Raw genomic sequence first — 22,882 nt, forward strand, 5'->3', positions numbered from 1 at the left:
CATGGGTATTTTTAAAATATTTTATGTTATAATCCAATACTAGGTTGTTAATTTTATTGTTCAAATTATTCTAGCTTTGGCCATTGGGACTACTTTCAGATAACTCCTGTGTCCCTTTGACATATAAAACTTAGTTTGCTTTTTTGAGCACTTCCTTATGATATGGTGCTACAAGAATACATTTTTTTGGTAATCAAATTTAATATAATTGGGAAAATGATATAAACGTAATATAATTACAATATGGTATATCAAATATTAGAACACATCCATCAGTAACTAGGGCTTTGTGTCTTGAGTTGCTTTGAATTCAATTTCCTATTCATATCTTCCTTTTAGCTTGGTTTAGAAATTAACCAATGATTTTTTTAAATAAAAATAAGTAGAATGAGAGAGTCAATAAATTTAGAATTACAAACTTTTTATTTTAAAGAAGATACTTATTGCTGATAACTAGGAGTTATATTATCAAAGGACTGTTAATTCAACAAATTTACATGCTAAAAGAGAGGCAAATTTATATTTTAAAAGAAGAAAATCAAAAAGAAACAAGAGACCTTAATTTACTTTTGAACTAGAGTAATCTGCAGATTGAAAAATGCTAGGTCCATTTTACTAGATGACAAATCCCCAATATCACAAGGGTTAGGAAAGGAAAAAGACCTAAGAAGTAATACCAGTTCTCAATTCTCTGACTCTCAAAAGGCATTTCCACAGGTAAATTAGAGGAAATGGAAGGCAGTTGTCCATACAGTTACATGATTAGGAAGAAGTTGTAGTTCTCACCTTTCTGGCTCTCTTACACATGTTTGTATTAGGCAAGATGATAATTTCTAATGTTGTTCTTTCAGTTGTGCAAATTTGTTTATTTCGGGTGTTAAGTAAGAGGCAGCAATCCAAAAACATACCAACATATTGCACAACAGCTATTTATGAACATACACCTCACTGGTACTTCCAGTACCTCTCTTCATGAGTTGAGCATGTCTGACAGCTGACACTTAGTTAATTTTGCCATGAAACAAGAACAGAGCAAAAGTTCTACAGATAAGTAAATAGAGTCATCAGCAGCACTGAGATGTAAACCCAAGTCCCTACTTTCCATTTCATTTGCTTTGTTTTTTAGAACTATACTGTATGACATAAGAAAAACTGCTATACACAGAATGCCCCTACGTTTAGTTAATATCAATTCTAATTTAATACACAAATTACCCCTTCAAATACTTGTTGCTTAGACTCCATGTAAGGGAGGGGGAAAGGGAGAAAGTTAGAATCAGGGGAGACAAATCACATTTATAGACCACACTACCACAGTTGGCAGCTACTTATATTTTGTAAGATATTCTGTTGAATCCTAATATGGGAACTAAGAGATAAAAAATAGCAGAGCTAATTTAAAAATCCCAAACTTCTCAACCAAGGTGAAGCTATTGGCAGATGTTAGACTATTAGAATGACCTACAAAACATATAAAGTTGAAGGTAGTTTCTATACTGAGAAAATGAAGACATGTTGCTTAGGAAAATGAGTAAAAATGACCAGGTATCAGGTACACTAGTGAATAGCAAGTGAAATAAAATGTCTTAAGGATCTATATGTCTTATCTCAGATACTAATATGGATTGTGCTTCCCAAGTTTTATACATTAGTAGCTTGTTCTCCACTGTGACTGTTAAGATGGTGGGAAATTGTATTAAGGTAATTGAAAGGTGGGGCCTTGAAGAGGTGATTGGACTTGAAGAGTGTGAGGACTATGCCTAGTGACTGGATTAATCCATTCACTGAGTAATAAGTTGATGGATTAGTGGTGGTCATGGGCCTGGTTTGGGGGGTTTTAAAAGGAGAATGCATGAGGAGCTCTCTGTCTGTTCCACCAACTTCTTCCATGTGAAACTCCTGTGTTACTACCAAGGAGGACCCTCACCAGATGTGTTCCCCGGACTTTGGACTTCCCAGCCTCCAAACCTGTAAGCAATAAATTTTGTTTTCTTATAAATTACCCAGTTCCAGATATTTTGTTATAAGCCACAGAAATGGACTAATACAGATACGTACAACTACTATAAGACCATTATTTATCTTATCTCTCAGGATACATACATTTGGTTATAATATTTTTTTAAAAAATTGAACTCCTAATAGAAAACCAAATCTCATCAGAAGAAGAGTTACACAGAGTTAGCCATTTCTTATACAGATGCTAACTTATGCTCCCTACTATAATATTTGATAACAACTGCAAGCATTTATTTAGCAGATATCAAGAACTCTGCTAAGGATATGCAAAGATGACTAAAAGTGTACCTAAGCTCACAGTCTAGGGATTACTGGAAGGAAAAAGTGATGGGTCATGAGAAGAAGGACATGAGTCAATACAAACAAAAAACTGGGATTTCACTGTAGGAAAAATAGGAAAGAGGATTAATGCTTTTGAAAGACAAAAGTAGATTTCTATATGAAGCTGAGAGTCATTCAATCTTGTCAGATTCCGAAGGCATCTCCAGATCAAGCTTTCCAAGGTAAGCCATGGCAATGATAATGGGACAGCTAAAAATAAGCCATAGTTACAGCAAAGAAAACAACAGCCAGAATAAACCTGCCCATTGTCATTATTGAAGTTGTGGAATTACTTTTTTCAATTACTCTTGTCTTCAAAGGCTTCCTAATCCGATCATCTGTGGTGAGGATAGCTTTACGAGCCCCATCCCACTTTCCGGGGCCCTGCAAACGATACTGGATTGGAGTACAGGGTCCCAATAATACATGTAATGCCAACTTTGGGTCAGTGAATGCGAGAGACAGCAGATTGGGCCTGACCCCCAGCAAATCAGCAATCTCTTCCATGGTATCTATATAGTCTCCCTGAATGGTATGGCGTTGGCTGTCCACGTACCTGCAGTAGAAAAGACAGAAGTCATGGCCTCTCAACAATTTAATCAATCAATCAGTCAATCAATGCTTTCTGAGTGTCTGCTATTGGCTCAATATTGAGCTAGGTGCTATGGAAAATAGAGAAGAAAGATAAGACATTTGTCACTGTCCTTAAGGACCTTATAATCTGCTAGGGGAGTTAAGACAGATGTACATGAAGTAGGGAGAATATAAGACTTTTGGTAAATCATGTGGTTTTAGACTGCTAAGTAGAAATATAGAGAGGGGATAGTTAAAAGAAAGCTATAATAGTGAGGTCCTTGAAGGATGTGGAAGATATAGATAAGATGAAAGTCAGATGAATAGTAGAGTGAAAGAATAAAGCAGAGTGCAGGGCATGGAATATGAGCATAGACGTATGTGGAAATTACCCGTTGTGGGAAACAATGGATATAGAAAGGCAAATAGAGCAGATCCAGATACAAAGGACTCTAATGTTATGAGAAAGAGAGAACCCCCCAAAAATTCTCAAGTAATTTTCAATTATTTTATGAGGGCAGTGGTGGTGGGGTCTACAGAGCAGGACTTCCCAAGGCCAATGTTAAATTGGAATCCTGAAAGGACACAGGAGTATGACATGCCACAAGAGGAAATGGCCCTTCAAATGGGGCTGGATGGAATGATTATACCAAGTGCAGATTTGAAGAGCTAAAAGGATTTTTTAGAGGGAAAACATGGTTAACAATGATGTCCGTGGGATTTGGAGAGCTAATGGGCAACTTTCACTTTTTACTTTCTATAATGAAAATAAAAGAAAGAACAGTAGGATGGAAAGGAAGTAAGAGAAAAGCTAAGTCAAGCTAATTGAGATTGAGAAATCCAAAAACAAGGACAGGAAAAAACGACAGAAAATAAATTTGAGGTAGAACTGTTGAGATGGAGTTCCAGAGGATCCAATAGATAGTCAAGTAGGAATTTACTGAAATGGGATTAGGGTTTAGAAGAGAAGATAAGACAGGACAGAATTTGAGAGCTTGCTCTTATGAACATTATGTTGGCTCAAGGATTGGTAAGTGTGCATTTATTTATCATGAGCTATAGTATTCATGAAACCTTCACTAAGAGGTTTGCTAGTCCCTGCCTTGTCTTGTAGGATTATTATGAGGATTAAGTAAACTCAGGCATATAAAGTACTCAATATTTATACACAGTCAGCCCTCAATAAAGATTAAATTATATCCTTGGGGACTGCTCAAAGTTAGAAGGTGGTCAGACAAAAATAAGTCAAAGGAAAGAGAGGAGGAAAGTTGAAATAAGATAGTTTAGTGCCAGAAAAGAAAGGAAAGAAAGCACTCTTCCAAGAAGGAAGAGATGTTTAAAAGTGCCACATGGTGCCAGCGCCTCGGAGCCCACCCGGGGACCAGAGGTATGGAGAAGGGGACCAGACACACCCCACAACCAAGCACACCACCAGCACCAAGGAGCATGCCAAAAACATCACCTCCATGTGAGTGGCCCACCACAGCCACCATAATAACCATGGCTGCTGCTAAAGCAGCTAGATGCCACAACCACCACGCAGATGGTCCGCCAGCCACTGGAGTGCATTGACACAAGGAGAGTCACCAGCAGAGACAAAGAAAAGAATAGGATGTCTCTCTCCACAAAGCCCATTTCAGAGTGACAGAAGAAGCATCTGCTCTACGATAATATTGGGGGACCTGATCACACCTCTCAGCAATGGACAGATCATCTAGGCATCAATTAACTGAGTAACCATTATTCTTTCAGAAGGAGAGAAGAAATCTAGGGCAATTAGAGGGGGGAGGGGGGAAAGAATGGGGGAAGGAGAGAGATTGAACAAGGGGCATAAAGAATAATTATGATTTGTAACAATGTATATGCTAGTAATATTGATTTGATCAACATATCTCAATGTTCAACCCCCAAAATATGTATAATCAATTTTGATTCAATAAATAAAATAAATTAAATTAAATTAAAAATAAAAATAAAAAATAAATAAAAGTGCCAAACTTAGTAGTGAAAGGAAGGAAAAAGAAGTCATAAATAATCTTCAAGAGAGCAGTTTCAGGAGTAAGGATGGAAGTTACAATGCAGGGGGCTTTGGAGGGAGAAAAGGATGAGAATTTAGAGCATATAATGTAGAAAATTTATTGCAGAAGTTCGGCAGTGAAAGGAAGGAGGAAAAAAGGAGATCACACGGGAAGGGTAACAGGGTTAAATAAAAAGTTCTCCTCCCTGATAGGGGAGAGTTATGCTAGTATAATCAGTTGAAGAAAACCACCTCTTTTAGGCCTGGAATGATTGTGCCTCTGGCTTTTTTGCGAAAATTTAAGAACTTCGCATCAACTTCTACTTTGTCCAAATACAAACCATCCAGTGATTGAGGTCAAATTCTGAAATTCAGATTTCTAAATTATTGTGTTCACCAAAGCACCAAGAAGCTGGCTGATATTACCCCCTTCCCAAATCATGTGCGCTGTTCACACCAGGAGCCGCTGGGATCTGAGCGTGCTGTGACATGATGACAGCCAGCAAAGTGGCCACTGCAAATTTGTGATTCGACCATATCCACCTCTAATTCATTGTCACTCTTCCTTCTTCTGGCAGCTCTGCTAGGACTGCAAGTAATCCTCACAAAAATAGGACACCTGATTTTCTCCACATATGCTTTTTCCTATTCCATTTCACTTTTAAGCCCTAAACATAGGTTTTCAAACACTTTTCTTGGGCTTTTCTCTCCTTTCTGATCCATAGTTAAACTACTGGTGCTATTACTCCATTCTACTGTCACAAACTATATTAAATTCCTTTTTCCTTCAAAATATAATCTAAATCCTTAAATTAACACCAGGATACTAATTATCCTGATGTGAGCATCACATATTGCACACAGGAATTGATATTCAATGTAGTACCCCACAGATATGTACAATCAGTTATGTTTCAATTAAAAAACACACAAGGAAGCTAAAGATAGTACCATATTACTCTTACTAAGAAATTAAGTAGAAAAAGGAACCATATATCTTCCTGAGGAATTTTTTTACCTTTTTTCCATTTTCTCTTGATCCTTAGTTATTTCTTCCATCATTTTACTTTTTGAGGGCAAAGTCTTTAGTCCTAAAGAGAAAAATTTAAATTTTAAATGTAAAATTACCTCAGTAGAAATAATAATCCCATTAACAATTACTATGCTATAGAGAATTCAAAGAAATACAAGATAGTTTTCTGTACTCAAGGATGTTACAATTCACTTGATCACCTTACTGTACCACCACGACAATATAATGATATTAACATCACAGCTTACTCCAGTTTACTTTGTCTTTGGAAGATATTTTTCCTACTCTGCCTTCCAACCAATATCTGCCTCCTCTCCTCTCTAACATACATAGTCTTTCAATTGGGATGTATGTACGTATGTACATGAGAAAATGATAAATGGCTTAAAAGTATATGGAAAATGTGATACAAAAAAAAGGGCAGGGGAGTGGGGGAAAACAGCGGCACTTGTACTCTATAAAAAAGAGGCTTTATATCACAGAGAGAGAACAAAGTAAAATCACAATCTCAATCACATTTCAAGCCTCATTTTAAGTCTATGGAAGATAAGCTTCACCTTCTAAACTTTTTTATTTGGTAAGAGTGGGGAGTAAGGCTAAGGGTAACTCGTAACATACAATCTTGACAGATAAATTTAAGCACCAATGTACAAACAGTTCCAGTAGTAGGAGTTTAACACCTAAGACATGGCTAGATAAAGGTAGAATTGTATAAGTCAATATAAACAACTCTAAGCTTTAAGCAATTAATTTTATGCCCAGAAATCTAGGCACTATGCCATGTAGAAAATTTCAGCCACACTTCAAGGTGTTTCTCTACAAAATTCTCGAATACAGAAATTTGGAATGGGAATATATTTTACCTAATACAAGCCTTCTCTTTACAAATACTCTAATCAAGTGGTTCTCTCACTCCTCCTTAAACATCTCTAGTCATAGGGATCTATTACTTTCTGAGGAGATGATATTTGGCTGCTCTAGTTGCTGGAACAAATCTGCCTCTATGCAAGTTGCAGCATTGGACCTAGCTCTGCCCTCTGGAGCCACAGAGTTTAATCTTAACATATGACAGCCCTTGAAATATTTGAAAACATTGAAAACAACTTCATAACTCCATTAAGTCTTCTTGTTATCAGGCTAAACAGCACAATTTTCCTATATAACTTGTTTCACATTCTCTGCCATCTTGGTTGCCCTTCTCTGGGAACATTCTGGCAACTATGTTGGTGTGTCCCTCTTAAAATATGGAACTCAGAAATTCAACACTCAGCAATAGCCTTCTGTGTCTTTCTATATGTTTTCTCATTTTAGCCATGGGAATTATTACTCGTATTCATATATAATGAGGAAACACTGAAATGCTTCATTTGATATTAATCACAGGTCTCTTAGGATGCTCAAGAGACATATTTTGAGTGTTGATTTCCAAATTACTTCTCACAGTACAATCATCAATTTTACTTCTGTTAGCTAGAAACAGTACAGAGGAAGAAATCTATTTCTTGGCTGTGAGAGGCAGCCAATCCATTTTTTAAAAAAAGAAAAATACAGATGAGATAGATAGACAAATAGAAAAAATGTACCCTTGGTGCAGTTCTCTCTTAATTCTGTTCTTGCAATGTTTCTTTGTTTAGACACATTATTTTTTATAATATTTCTTATTTCCCTTCTTCATTTCTTGCTTCCCTTCTTATATTCCCAATTTAATGGCCACAGCACCTGAGCAGATTCTTTTCTATCTCTCATCCCCAACATGCATTCTCTCACCTAATCCTTTCAAATTTACCTGTGAAATTTCACTCAAGTTTGTCTCCTCCTGCTTCTTTACATTGTGGTTACCTTGGTTTAAAGCCTTCATGATGTCCTACTTGGACTTTTACCACAGGCTCTTAACTGACCTACTTCTTATTTCACTCCTCTCTAACACATCTTCTAAATTGCACATCTGATTTGACTCCTTCTCTCCCCGTTAAAATCCTTCCATGGCTCTCTATTGCCTACATTAAATGCAAATTTCTTGCATGGAACCCAAGGTTTTCTTGATATTGCCTCTATGAATACCTCTAGCTTCATTTTCCTTAATTCCTATAACACTTTACTTTCCAGCATTCTAAACTATTTGTAGTCCCCAGAATTCAATTTGTTCTGCCATTTTTCTCTAACTTTGCATAAATACTAGTGATTTTTTTCCCTCTGTGGTCAAGATTTCCTTGTCCTTTAGTAAACTCTTATGCAGTTGTAGGAGGAATTGGGTACTTATTGTCCACTACTCCCATAGCAGCTCTTTGCATTGCTATTGGAGCACCTGTTTATGATACAGTAAATATCTGCTGAATGAATGAACACATTAAATGTCTGTTTACTTGTCTGTCTTCTTTGCTTGACTATGAGTTCCATAAAAATAGGGATTTTCTGTTTGGTCATATTTGCATCTCCAGCACCTATCAGAGGACCTGGTACATACTAAGAGGCCTGTAAATGTAAGCTGAAGACTGTTGTTGAACAGTGAGAAACTGAAGTTCAGAGATTTTTCCCAGGGTTTCAAGACAGGATGGGAAGGAAGAGAGCCTGAATTATAGTTCTATGATTGCAGGCCTTTCAGTCTGCTCTCAGGTCTAAGGCAGGTTACATTGTGTAATCCTGACTTTCTATAATCCTGACTTGCCTCTGCACATTTCAGTGTAAAGATATATTACAAGAGAAAAGAGAGATAGCTGCCATTGTGCTCTTCCACTCCAGTCCAGCTTTTTACCATGACTGGAAATTGGCTAAGGTAGTTCACAAGCTGAGATCCTCAGGTAAGAAATTTGTACTTCAGTACAGAGTTTAGAACTTTATTTGCCTCAAGACTTAACTGCTATTCATTTGAACAAACATTTATTAGATACCACCTACATGCTAGGTGCTGGTTTAGGCTTGGAATACAAAGGCAAACAAACATGACTGCTTCATTTAAAGAGATTTCAATATACTACTAAAGGAGAGAGGAAATATGCATAGGTTTTTTCTATACAAATAGGAAGTAAAGGGAGGGTGTACTAAGAAGAGTGAACAGCGTCCAAGGGTATCTGCTGTGTTTGCTGTTTAATGGGTAAGTCATCCAGTGCATCAGAAGACTGTAGGATGTATGGTAAAAAATAGTGAAACATCGCCCTGAAAATGCAGGTTGTATCCAATTTGTATAGGAATTTGAATGCCACACTGTGACGATGTCTTCTTATGATCCAGAGAATTGGTATAAGTTCACATGATTTTCAAGGAAAGAAAGCTGCTGAATGAAAGTAGAATACCCCCAAGGGCTGCAAAAGAGCAAAGAAAAACAAGGCAAAGAAGTAGGTTTAGTGTTCTAGAAAAGGGTGGAATATTTTCCTGATGACAGAACAATACTTCTGGAGAACAGAAAATGGAAAATGGGGCTTGATAGGGGAAGGACAGGCCAGGGAAGGGGACAAGCTGAGTTGGGTGGGCATAGAAGAATGGGAGAAACTAGCTAATCCTAAGGGTTTAAAATTGTCACAGGAAGGTAGAATTCAGGGATGAGAAAGGCAAGAATTAGGTAAGTAGATAGGCAGGCCATGGATAGAACAAAAAAATGCAGAGTTCCTTTTGGAAGTTTGGTAAAGCTATAGGGATTCTTCTGAAGATTTCTTCCTTCCAAGTGTTAGAAGAAAGCTGGAGCAATTAGCACTAAGCATCTGATAGCATAGGAAGCTGGGCTTTTTGCATATTCTCCCTAATATCCCCTAATCCCATAGCCATAATAATGCATACTCTTCCAAATACTCATTTTCCCTATTCCCCTCAACTGTTCACTTGGTACTGGAAGAGTGCCAGTTGCTTAAACTGGAATACTGTGGTCAGTTTTAGTGAACCTTTCTCCCCTTACTTAATTGACCCAACTGACAGATCTATTTAGTAAGACTAGATTTTAGACAACCTAATGGGTTACTTGCATTTGGTTGCTGGTCCAGTTTTCTCAAGTAGTACCTGATCTATTGGATAAGACTAAAAAGAATTGAGAAATGATAGAAATTTGGGGAAATTTAGAAAGATTTTGATCTATCAACTCTAACACTATTGCTTTCTTTTCCTCTCTCTCTGCTACCATGAACATCTTCACTAGGGTAGAGAAGGCTGAAATTTCAACAAGAAATCTGAATAGTTTTAATTAAACATTAATAATGATGGCAAATTTTATTGTAACTACTATAGAATCAAGGAATTTCTTCTTTAGAAGCCTACAGGTCCTTTGGTTTTTCTATATTGTCAGGCTTGAATCTATTCTACCTCCCTGAACAAATGATCATCCAAATTTGGCATTTTTTTCTTATTCTGCTTGGATTCCAGAGGCAGTCCATTCCATCTTGAAATGGCACTGGCTGATAGAAAAAACAGTTTTGGGGTTTTGTTTCAATGTTAAGCTGATATTGTACAACTCTCAAGATTTCACTCCTTGGTTCTGGTTTGATCCTTCGAAACTATATCAAGTAAATCTAATCCTTGTACCATGGGCCATCTCTTCAAATATATCTCATATCTCTCCCAAATTTTATTTTCTCCAGGCTAATGCTCTCTAGCTCCTTCAGTTTTACTCCAAATGGTATGTTTTCAAATCCCTTAAGCCATTCTTATCTCTCTCCTTGTTTAATGCACTTCAGCTTCATTTTAAAAATATGTCTCTGGATGTGGTCTGACCATTGTAGAGAAGAACTGTAATATTTTAGGACATTAAAAGTTTTTAATGAGGTTACATTTAATTAAACCTTTTGGATGCTCTATCCTTCTGCTGTCTCATACTGAGCCTACTATCCCAAATCCTAAATTTTTTTTCTTATGTATTCCTAGACAAAACTGAAAAGGATTGATATGGGGGGAAGTGAGGATTTGAGAAGTTGCACATTCTACATTCTGGACTAGTCTTCAAACAGGTCTTAATTTTTGGCTGAAATCGAGTCATTACTATTTCTATTTTTGACTTTCTCTGTTTTGAAAGAAGATGAAATTCTTTTACTTTACAAATATATACCAGTTTTTAAAAGCTAGATGAGTGGACTCTACTCTGGAGTGCACACCAGAATCACCTGAAGAACATTTTTCTCAAAGATCGTATGCCTGCCCCATCTCACCTCTGACTTACTAAATCAGCATTACAATGGATGGGATCAAAGCATGCCATTTGGAAACATTTCCCAGGTGATTCTGATGTATGTCCATGGTTATAAATGACTAGACTCACTCAAAAATAAATTTTCCAGTTCTAACTTTGTACTAGGCACTCTTATCATCATACAGACTGTCTCTAGCTATTTAAAAGCAAAAACGTAAATAGAAATAAATATACCACCAAGTAATTAAGTAGTCAGTTTCCATGGTCACTTACCTTTAAATACTTGAGTGGCCCAGCGTCCTTGAAGCTCTGCAATGGGCATAATGGCTCCCAAGGGCTGAATCAAGCCTATGATGGCAAGAGTTGGCCTTTCCAGGTTAGGGGGGAAGACCTTTTTATACAGGGATACCTTGTTTTTTACTACTTTGACAGAATCTTCAAGAAAAGGAAAGGCAAAGCTATAGCCTGTGGCAAAGATAACAGCATCAATGTCATCCTCCCTGGAGCCATCCTCAAATATGACAGCTGTCTCTGTGAATTCCTTCACGTTTCCTTTCACTTTCACCATGCCAGAAATTATTCGATTTGGGAGGTCATCATTTACCATTGGATGCTGACTTAGAGCTCTGTGAGTTGTGATAAAGACCAAGAGAAGGGGAAATAAGAGTGATTTTGAGACGGTGAAAGAAAAAAATAAGTACCAACTAAGTAAAATTCTGCTTTGGTGGAGGTAGTTAAACAATATGACAGTGGTTTCCCCCTTGGTCTATCCATGAAATTCGTGAAACGTCTAATTTACATCAGCTTGGCGCAGATCAGGGTGTCAGAGCAGATGTTGGACCCTGGATGGCATTGAAAGGGAAGGTGTTGGAGGAGTGAAGAAAGAAGAATTTTATTTGAGGAGTGCATGGATGATTTCTCCACTAACAATAATGTTCTGTGACATGATAAGGCCACAGGCGATGGTTTCTATCCAAATATCAAGTCTGGCAGAACTAAACTATCAACATCATTTCCAGTTTCAAAGGCCCAAGAGCTAGACTTAGAACATCATTCCAAACTGGGTAATAAATTACATGTCTGTGGCAATTTACAGTTTATAAATTGCTTTTACATGCATTAACTATTTGACTCTCCTACGAACTCCATGAAAAAGGCAGGACAGGTATAATTATCCAGGTTTTATAGATGAGGAACCTGAGGCCTGAAGAAGTTAAGTGACCTGCCCAATGTTACACAGACTAGAATTTTAAAATTTATATCAAAATAGATTTCTATGAACTTCTTGGGATACTTTGGGCCCGTTAAGTAGTATTTCCTAGGGGTGGCATAGGATAAGGGTGAAAAAAAAAAAAAAAAAAGCAGATTTTCAGTGTCTTGGATCTTTCTAATAAACAGTATTAATTCCTGAACCCTGAATCCTAAGTTAATAAGTTCTGACAATCCTCAGCCAATCATCCGCAGATAGAACTTGCCTGGCCTGAGGAATATCATACGTTCAGACGATTATCACTGGTTTGTTGTATTTAGTTATGCTTTGACTCCAGCCTTTAGGTAGATTCTGTTCTGCATTTCAACCTTACGATTTCATCTTTCTCTCCAAAGCTACTCCTTCTCACTAACAGTACCACCATAGTTGCCCAAGCCACAAAACTGTGAGCCTCATATCTGGTCACCAAGCCTTTTTTCTTTCTCTCCTTAACATCCCCAGAATAGTTTTTTTTTAAATCTATTCCCTGTCTCACTGGGACTATTACAGTTATCTTCAAGACTTCCTGTTCCATCCTCCCTCCACACCATTTTCAGAATGGTCATTCTAAAATGTGTTTATTATTATGTCACTCACTTAAAACCTTTCAATGGCTTTGGATTGTCTTCATTCTAAACTTTTTGTTTAGCAGAGCATACAAAGGTTTTCATGCCCAGTGAACCTGAAGATGTATTCAGCCACTCTTTCACCTTTGCCATATAGTCCAGCCATACCAGATTATGTGCAGGTCCCAGAGCATAATGTATTTTTTGCTGTTCAAAGACTTTATACTTAAAATTAGAATGCTGCTTCCCTACCCTATTTATTTGGCTATCTCCTTTTATTCCATATAGCCTTAATTTATTTTGCAACCACCCAAGATATGCATGCTAAAATAATTGGGTGAAAGGTTGTTGGGGAATACAGTCTCCAAATACTACCCCACTGATTAATTTCAAAGGGAAAAATATCTTTATAATGGAGAAATCCAGTGCATACCACCTTATCTGAGTGATCAAATTTAGCATAATTTCTATGGGATAAACTGACATGTGGCTCCTAATGTGATCCACCAAGAAGATTCAACATCACCTATGTGATAGATGTGCCAAAATTATTTAACCAGAATATAATAAAGGAAAAACAACTACACAAGTCCAAATTTAGAGACTTTCTACAGAACAATGCCTTGGATTCTTTTAAAAAAAAAAAAGAATAGAGAATTATTTCCAACTTAGAAATATTAAAGAGACACAATAACCAAATGCCATGGTGTGATTGACACCTGACAGGATCCTGGATTTAAAAAAAAAAAAAAAAAAAAGCTATAAAGAATATTATTGGAACAACTGGGGAAATTTTAATATGTCAGTGTATTAGATAATGTATTTTATCTAATTAAGTTAAGTTTCCCAAGTGTGATAACTGTTTTATAGTTATGTAGGAGAATAGCCCATTCCTTAGGCAAATATGCTGAAGTATTTAGGGTAAAGGGCCTTAATGACTTCAACTCACTCTCAAATGGTTCAGGAAAAAAATGAACTTATGTATGTATGTATGTTATATATGAAGGTGCTTCAAAAAGTTCATGGAAAGATTTGTGTTATCTTTCAATTCTATTTTTCCATGAACTGTCTGAAGTACCCTCATATGTGTGGATCTATCTATCTTCATAGAGGGGGAGAGAGAGAACAAATACAGCAACTGTTAATAGGTGAACCAGGTAAAAGGAATATGGGTGCTCATTGTACTATTTTGCAACTTTTCTGTAGAACTGAACATTTTCAAAAATAAAAAATTGGAGAGAAGAAAACATTTAAAGTCAATCTCTAGAAATGCTTTCACAATCTACCACCCTGGCTATGTGGGGACCCATCCTTTATACTCTCATAGCATTCAATGTATTTCTTCATCACATTCTGTCGTTTCCTTTCATTAGAGTATTTAAGGTAAGACCCATTTCTCAAGTCTGCCATTTATTAATGTTGATCTTGGTCCACTTACTTAGTTTCTCTGAGTCTCAAGTTTTATATCTGTAAAATGAGGATAAACAGTACTAACCTATAGGGCTGTTCAGAGGATCACATGAGATAATGCATATCACTTATTTAGCACTGTGGTTGTCTTATAGAAAGCCTCCAAAAGGTAAGATGCTATTATTCGTATTAGTATTGCTATTATGTCTTTTCTCTCTATCTCATGCCCATTATGATGCCTGGCTCATAACAGGTGCTCAGTGTTTGTTGGATGAATGAACAAATGATGCACTGCCCTCTACTACCATTTTGTTGTTGTTGTTGTTGTTGGGCATCATGTAAAAAGAACTGATACTTGGGGAAACGGGAAAATTTTTAATGCCAAGGAGAGTCAGAGACTGCAAACCTGTAGATCTTGGACTTCTGTGGAGGACAAGGTTTTCCTAACGTATGGGCAGAGGTACCTCTACTTTAGCCTGTGTGAATCATCCTTATCCTTGTACTTTGGCCATTACCACCCCACTCCCATCCTGGGAACATACCTGTGTTTAGGCTTCAGGCCAAACATTTCATGGTCAAACCTTTGGTTCATCTTTCTTTCCAAAAATGTGTTTAATAATGATTGACTACAAATCTTCGTCACAAAATATTTAACTCGAGAATTGAACACCACATCAAAAGGATATCCATAGTTCCCCACACGATTCAGAATCCAACTCCCTCTCCTGGTGCTAAGGAAAACCTGGAGCACGGGAGAAATTGTTTGCTTTTGTCACTCTGGCTCATAAACCTTCAAAAATAACCCCATTTTCTTCAAGATTAAGTTCAAACTCATTAGTCAGGCTTTTTAGTACCTGCATGATTTTTTTTATTTCCTGCAATTTTCCTTCCCAAACACTAAGTTTACAATGAAATTGGTGTATTCACTTTCCAAGAACATGTCTTGCACTGATCCACCACTGTATTTGTTTAATGCCATTATGCCTTCCTGAAAAGCCCTCTTCTTAATTCTCCAAAGCCTATTCATTTTTAAGATCCAGATCAAGTCTTCCTCCTCCATGAAGACACTGCTGACCATTCAGGCTGACAATTTTCTCTCCATTCTCTGAACTTCTCTAGCACTTATCACCTGTAAAACTCGTTAAAAAGTATGAAATGGTAAAGCTGAAAGCAACTGGAGATCATTTAATCCAAAACCCTCAGGCTTTTTGCCATTGACATTGTTTGTATCACTACAAAATACTCTATTATTTATCATTTATATCAATATTAAACTTTCTACACTCTTAATGTCCCTTCCAATATGTCTTCTCAAGGGTGGGAGGTATAACCTGCACATCTTTTAGTCTCCCTAACACAGCATCATCACTTCCATTTGTTGAGATTCATGACCTGTAAGTTACTGTGCTAGGTCCTTTATCTATACTTTTATTTAATCAACACAACAACCTCTTGAGGAAGGTATTATTATCCCCATTTTATGGATGAGAGGCATGGAGAGGATGAATAACTTGCCTGAGATCATACAGGTAATAAGTGGCAGAGCTGAATTTCCAACCCAGGTCCGACTGACTCCAAAGCCTGTGCTTGAGAAATGTTCCACTGATTATTTGATGGGAGAAAAATTAAGATTGCTAGTACAACAATAGGAAGCTTGTCAGTCTTTCTTTGTCCTCTGCTGGCTAAAGTACATGTCCAGATCTGATAAAGATTTGATATTCAATTACTTGACAAAAGTATCACTTTTTTTTTTTTACTACAAAACTATCTGGAGATGGTTTCCAGAGCTGCAAGATATAAAAGCACATTGCTTCGTGGTCTTTTACCTAAGCTCTCATGTAAAAAGATTACCTGTCTACAGAAGGATAAATCTTTACTTCACACATATATTCTCACTGATGGTGACTTTAAGCACTACCATAATTAAGTACTTTTACATATCACAATTGAAAGAGTATGCATGGTCTAAGGAATCATATGGTTCTGTGTGCAGGCTATATGCTTTTGACAAGTAATGTAAAAGCTCAGAACCTTAATTAAAAGGTTTTTATTTATAAAATAGTGACAATAATACATACATCACAAGGTTGTTGTGAGAATTAAATAGTGTTTTTGTAAAAGGTGTGGTGTATAGTAAACACTTAATAAATGCTTAATGGCTGTCATATTTCTTATTTCAGTTTTCCATCTATACCTTGTTTTAAGCAAACAACATATTTAAAAATCTGGATTTATAAGAAAAAAATTAAGGAAGATTATTTAATCAATATAATCTTGTATGAAATTAATCTTGTAAGAAAGGGATGTTTTCTCTTGACAAAAGCATTATACCACAAGAATTATACCAAAATTTCCTTAATACACTGAAATTTATAAGTCCATTTAAAAATGCTGATTTACAAAAAACTTCTTATAAATACAATGTAATGTATAAAGCAAAAAGTTTAAGGGTCATTTAACAAAGTTGTACCATTACGCTTCTATTTAAAAACACAGTAATAATTTGAAGCATACTGTGGAGAAGCACAGCTTAATTAAAGTTACTGAAGAACAACCAGGCATCTACCTATTGCCAATAAAGTTATGATTTAATAAAGACATGAATAATAAAATATAATAATAACATGTCTTTTTTCAGAATTTATAGTGAAGATACTTCCTTGCCAGGTCAAAATCTATGATACAAAAACCAAAACAAACAAAATGAAAATCCAAAGAGATAGAAATTGCTTTAGAGCAAATGCCACTCTGTGTTACCTAACTGTACGCAAAGGCTGGGGCAAGAAGCTTGCATGTGCCACAGTGTGGATGCTCTTTATACTGATATCCACATTGTCTTTGGAGAGATTAGATTGCTTCTTTTTTCCATTTGGGGAGTGAGAAGGAAAATTCACCCACCATCCTATGAATGAAAATTTTTAATAACCACAGTGTGCTTTCTGTTACATAAGAACATGGCACTTCTGCTGGGCAACAGAAAATGCACGCTCTTAATACTGCATTCGAACAACCTCTCCCAGCAATTATAGTTGACCCTTGAACAACCTAGAGGGGGAGGGGAGGGGAAAGTAGGGGCACCTACTTCCCATGCAGTTGAAAATCTGGGTATAACTTTCCCCACATCACTACTTAAGCAGTTAAGTAACTTAAGCAGCTAAGTACTTAAGTTCTTAAGTAGTTGGCCCTACGAAACCCATGCATACACAAAGGTGGCCCTCTGTTTATGCAGGTTCCCCTACAGTTCAAACCTATGTTGTTCAAGGGTCAACTGTTCTAGATCTTCATCAAAGCCAGAGGCACACTCTGAGAAAATGGCTGATTGGGATTATGAGCACAGTCTGTGGTCAGGAACTAATTCCTTAGCCTCACGCTAAGGAACTATAACTAGTAACTGTGCCTCCTCCATTAGCATCAATCATAATGTTGTCAACTAAGGCAATGAAACCAAGCCCTACATTTGCCAAGGGCACTGATGGGCTATGTGCAAACATCCATACTTTCTGCTGGGTCCACCTGCAGCTCCTGGATAAGAATGAAGCTAGAGTGAAGCAAAGTAAATAATTTACTTATTCAAACCTGCTTGGCTGTGTGGCTAATCTCCACAGCCAGATCCCCTCCAGAATTCCCAATGCCAATTATAATGACTCTCTTTCCAGTGAATCCCTCTGGGTTCTTATAGTCTCGACTGTGCAAGTACTGTCCTTTGAACTTCTCAATCCCTGAAAGAGAAGGGAAAATAATTATTGGGTGATAGTTTATATGATGGATATAATTTGTCAAATCACTTGGTGTCTTCGCAGAGTTTAAAGTTTAAGCGTATATTCTACATATGGTCTTCCTTTACTTAGATAGTCTCTTGCCTTTCTGAATATTTCTGCCAATTTTCTTTTCCCATAGCCTCAGAGCAGAACCTTGTGATTTCCTTATCATAAGTAGTTTACTTAACTTAGGATCTATTTGTATTTTGGATTTGTAGACTCACAAATCCAAGCTGCCTCAGAAAACCTCCATTCTCGTTTGTCTTTTCATCCCCTTAAATGCCTACTCCCATCTCAATTAGAGTATATGTGTTTTTAAATACTCTAGAGTATATACATGGTATCATTTATTTTTCAAAGTGAAAATCCAGGACAAAGACTGAAATTAAATTCTTCAAGCTTTCATTTCTTCCTTAGAAACCCAATATTTCAATTTCCTTGATTGCTGGAAAATTCCTCATTCAACCTAATGCTGATCAAGAACTCCACATTATTTCTTTTGATCCTTAGAAAAACTGAAGTGATTATAAAATTAAATAGACCTCTAATCTTCCTCTAATCTCCAAAGTTACCATTATCTCTACCCCTAAAATGGCAATATTACAAGTTACCCCAAAATGTTTCAGGGGGAACATGAAGAATTGGGTAAGCCTTATTTCATCCCAAAGTAGAAATCACTCAGACTCTCATTTCCCAGAGGTTAGGTTACAAACATGGCTCAAGGGTCTTCTTTCCCAGTAGGTTACTCACCAGGGAAACTATCCAGGGGTAGGTAAGCATTGGTGTGATGGCCAGTGCAAACCATGACTCCATTGAAGACACCCACCTCCTTCTTCCCTTCACACTCAGTGACTACCTCCCATTGGCCTGAAGTAGAGAAATCAGGCCGCTTCTTCACACTGCACACAGTGGTCTGAAAAGAAAAGTGATAGCGATGGGGGACTGTATCCACAGTCTATACAGTGAGCATCTTCCCTGACATGACTCTCCTTGCACAATGTTTCACAAAGGGCTCATGTCACAGGCCCCATCACACAATAGAGTCCATGCAGTGATATTTGATTTTCATGCTCTACAAATAAGAACTGTTTTGTTTGGGGCTATGGTCAAAATGAGAAAACTCATATGAGGCAACTGAATAAAATAAAAATAAAACAGAGCTGGCAGGCTAATGTTGTACTCTTTTCTGCTTCTAGAAAAGTGCAAATTACTACGTCTCTTGGTCCATGCCTTAACATATTGCAATATCTGAGAAGCTTGGGCTTCTCCTGTGCTTCTATGACACTCCATGCACTAAATGCCTATTCCTCGCCTGACCTGTACACATCTCAAGCCCTCTAGTGTCTTCTACCCAAAGTCCTGTTCTCACTGGCTAGCCTTAAACATGTGACTGAGCTATAGGGCTCCCTTTTCTGGTACAGTAGAAAAACATCTCAGTGGCTTTCATTTTATTTAAATGAATCTCTCCTTGGCTCCTATAAATGCTCATTTGCAAGTAACTATAAAGAAAGAGGCTGTGAGATGAGATAGTCAATGGTATAATTTTTAGCTTTTTAAAAAAATAAATAAATAATAAATATGGTTTACTTTACCCAGTCTAAGGAAACACCAAGAATATATTTCTATATGCTTCTAGGCCTATGACCATAACATCTTGATGGACTAATACAGACACCACCCCTGTATACTTTAGCCATCCCACACTGTTTATAGTTCCTCTCTATCATGTTCTTACTTTGACACTGGCTGGTACCTTTGCCAGGATCACCCTTTTATTCCTTCCTCACTTGGCAGACTCCTACTCAGCCTTCAAGACTCAGCTTGAACATTATCTCTTCTAAGAAAACCTCCCTGGAAACTGATGCCTCTTGTCCTGATGGGCTAAACATCCTCCTCTGAGCTGCAATGTATCAATGTATAGATCTCTATAGCACTTATCACCCTGTAATTCATTTTATTTATTAATTATATTTATAATAAAAATTTTCTTCATTATTCTGTAATGTTAGACTGTGAAGTTATTGATTTTTTTTTTTTTGTCTTTGCATCTTCACTGCTTAGTACAGTAACAAAATTGTTAAGTGTTGTTTAAACAAGTGAAGAAGAAGCACCACTGGGCTGTAAATGACTTACTTTGAAAATTGTTACCAAATGTTATCATTTTATTGTTGTGGTTAAGCAGAAAAAGGCATAATTTAGCAGAATGATCAGAAGGTGGAAAATTAGGGCTTTTTGCCAGCTGTCATAAATATCTATTACTTTATAGCTACTGTTAAAACTATAGAAAAATCATAGAAGACTTTAGAGTAAGAAGGAGGTATTGAAGTGATCTAGTACAATCATCTAATTTTACAAACAAGGAAATTAAGAGAAATTGAAGTTGGGGAACTTACTTGTCTAAGGTCACAAGTTAATTAGTGGTAGAGAAAGGACCAGAATTCAGGATTTTGTTCCCCAATTCAATGTTCTTCCCTGTACACCAGTTAGCTCCTTTACTTCCTCAGTAATTTCCCAATGACTACTTCACAGAGTTATTGTGATCACATAAAACAACATATTGGAAATTCAGAAAATATGAAAAAACTAAGCAGTAGTGGACAAGTTGTGCAACCAGAAGGTTTTAAAGTTCCTGTACCTATCAGTCCATTCTATAACTGGGAAAACATTTTACCTCATCTGTTTTATTGCAATCAATAGTGTAAATGAAGGCAAAGAAAATACTCTGGCGGTGGATTCCTGTGTCTGCAGACAAAATATATGAAAGAGAGACTTCGCCATAAGTATTTTTTAGGTAAGAGAGGACAAAGAATGGAGTCTTTGCCTGGATAGGGTAGATACAAATACATATCCAGCCAATCCTTAGATGTAAGCACCAGCAAATGAAGCCATATTATTCATTTACTTGACAAACAACTTCAAACACAAAGATGCCCACAAAATTCCCTACCTTGAATTGAATATACTTCAGAAGATCAAATTCTTTGGCATACATCCTGAAATACTCCATGACCTGGGAGTTGTGCATGAAGTTAGGATAATGATCTGGGATGGGGTAGTCACTGAAGCACATCATCTCCTTAGAAGTATTGATGATCACTGATTTGTAAATACTGGCCCTTCCTTCTTCAGGATTTTCCTGCAGCAAATAAGAAGCATTCATAGCAACTTGAGAATTAACTTCATAATTTATAAATAGCCAATAAGCATTTGAAGACATTTTCTGAAATAAGTGCCCATTAAAACAAATTACACACACACACACACACACACACACACACACACGCACACGCACACACACACACACACACACACACACACACACACACCTCCACATCTCCCAGTGTTTGCGACCCTGTGTAGTCACTTCCCCTTGAATCTGAATTATCTTTATGACTTGCTTTTGATCAACAGCATAAAGTTAAAATGACACTGAGTGACTTCCAAGACTAAGGCCTTGCAGCTTCTGCCCGGGTCTCACAAAGCTCACGCTGGTAGAAGCCAGCAGCCATGTAAGAAGCCCAACTACCCCGAGACCACCACACTGTGAGAAAGCCCAACTTAATCATGTTAAGAGAATGTCTGGGATAGAAAGATGTGCAGCCAGCCCCCAGAAATTCTAGGAACCTCAGCTAAAGTTCTAAACGTGTGAACAAATAGGCCATATCAGATGTTCACTCTCAGTTGTGATTTGATTGCAATCACATGAGATTCCATGTGAGAACTGCCCAGCAGAGTAATAGTCTTTTAAATATTTAAAAGGCTAGGTAAGTTTCAAGAGAATAGGTTAGTACAACATTTTCTGGAGAGCAATGTCACAGTTTGAGAACCCTTGAAACTTTCCCAGCTTTTAAAGAAATATTCACCATTGCAGACAAAGATTTGTTAAAGAATGTTAATGCCAACATTATTCATAATATAAAAAGGAAGCAAGCTAAATGCCTAACAAAATTCATTGAAATTTGAGAGCCACTGCTCTAGATCTTTGCTATCCAAAGTGTGATCTGTAGATCAGCAGCAGGGGCATCAACTGGGAGATTGTTAGAAATGCAGAATCTCAGGCCCCACTCCAGACTTACTGAATCAGAACCTGCATTTTAGCAAAATGCTCAAGTGATTCAGAAAACACTAAAACTGAGAAGCATTGCTTTAGATGACTTAAACCCCCAAGTCAGTGTTCTTTCCCCTACAACAAACTTCTTTGCTTCCTCGAAATCTTCCTAATAACTACCTCATGGAGTTGTTGTGGTGATCACATAAAATAATACAATATCTACTCAACCTATTATTCTGTCACTGAGATGTCACAAATGATGAGTTTTCAAATCTATTAGATTTTTTCCAATTGTTTTGATTATGGAAAATCGCCTTAAACAATTTGGACCCCCTCCTCCCTTTTTATTCCAGAGGTGAACAGATATTGGAATACGGGCATTACAAAACATTGTGTCCTCAAAGGAGAGCATCAGCTTTGTCCACATTTGGGATTGCTTTTCTTCCATTTCTGTTGAAGAATTATTCAGTCTAGGAATCCTACATTGATCATTCCAATTTCTCTGCCCCATAATCCAATATCTCATTTCTTTTGACTATTAATGTTTCCACAAATCTCCTTTCAAGTTTCTTCTAATCTATCCTACCTGTTACAACCAAAATGCTCTAAGGTACAGCTGTGACTATATCTCTGCCCCATTTAACATAAAGTTCCCATTTCTCAGCTTAGGATTCAAAGATCTTCATAATGTCTTGTAGTATGCTCCTTATTTCCCCAACTAGACTGTATTCCCCTTAAGTTGTACTCATGGTTTTCCACACAGCACCTAAAATTACAA

The 22,882-nt window shown here is 37.0% G+C and overlaps 1 protein-coding gene across 6 annotated transcripts in view; it reads right to left on the minus strand.

Moving 5' to 3' along the window:
• Positions 1-22,882, minus strand: part of FMO5 (flavin containing dimethylaniline monoxygenase 5) — a 48,301-nt gene that overhangs the window by 19,902 nt on the left and 5,517 nt on the right. For 3 of the 6 annotated variants that reach the window (XM_063106036.1, XM_063106035.1, XM_063106037.1), the window contains exons 3-9: positions 21,001-21,189; positions 18,804-18,966; positions 17,872-18,014; positions 14,838-15,037; positions 11,344-11,696; positions 5,949-6,021; positions 484-2,896 (exon numbers count right to left, since the gene is read on the minus strand). In XM_063106036.1, coding sequence (XP_062962106.1) covers positions 2,551-2,896; positions 5,949-6,021; positions 11,344-11,696; positions 14,838-15,037; positions 17,872-18,014; positions 18,804-18,966; positions 21,001-21,189 — 1,467 coding nt within the window. In that variant the 3' untranslated portion in view covers positions 484-2,550. Of the gene's footprint in view, positions 1-483; positions 2,897-5,948; positions 6,022-8,910; positions 9,263-11,343; positions 11,697-14,837; positions 15,038-17,871; positions 18,015-18,803; positions 18,967-21,000; positions 21,190-22,882 lie in introns of those variants that run through there. The other 3 variants (XM_063106038.1, XM_063106039.1, XM_063106040.1) reach the window with 2 other exon arrangements.

The sequence above is a fragment of the Cynocephalus volans genome, chromosome 8, assembly GCF_027409185.1.
Source record: "Cynocephalus volans isolate mCynVol1 chromosome 8, mCynVol1.pri, whole genome shotgun sequence".
Lineage (NCBI taxonomy): Eukaryota > Metazoa > Chordata > Mammalia > Dermoptera > Cynocephalidae > Cynocephalus > Cynocephalus volans.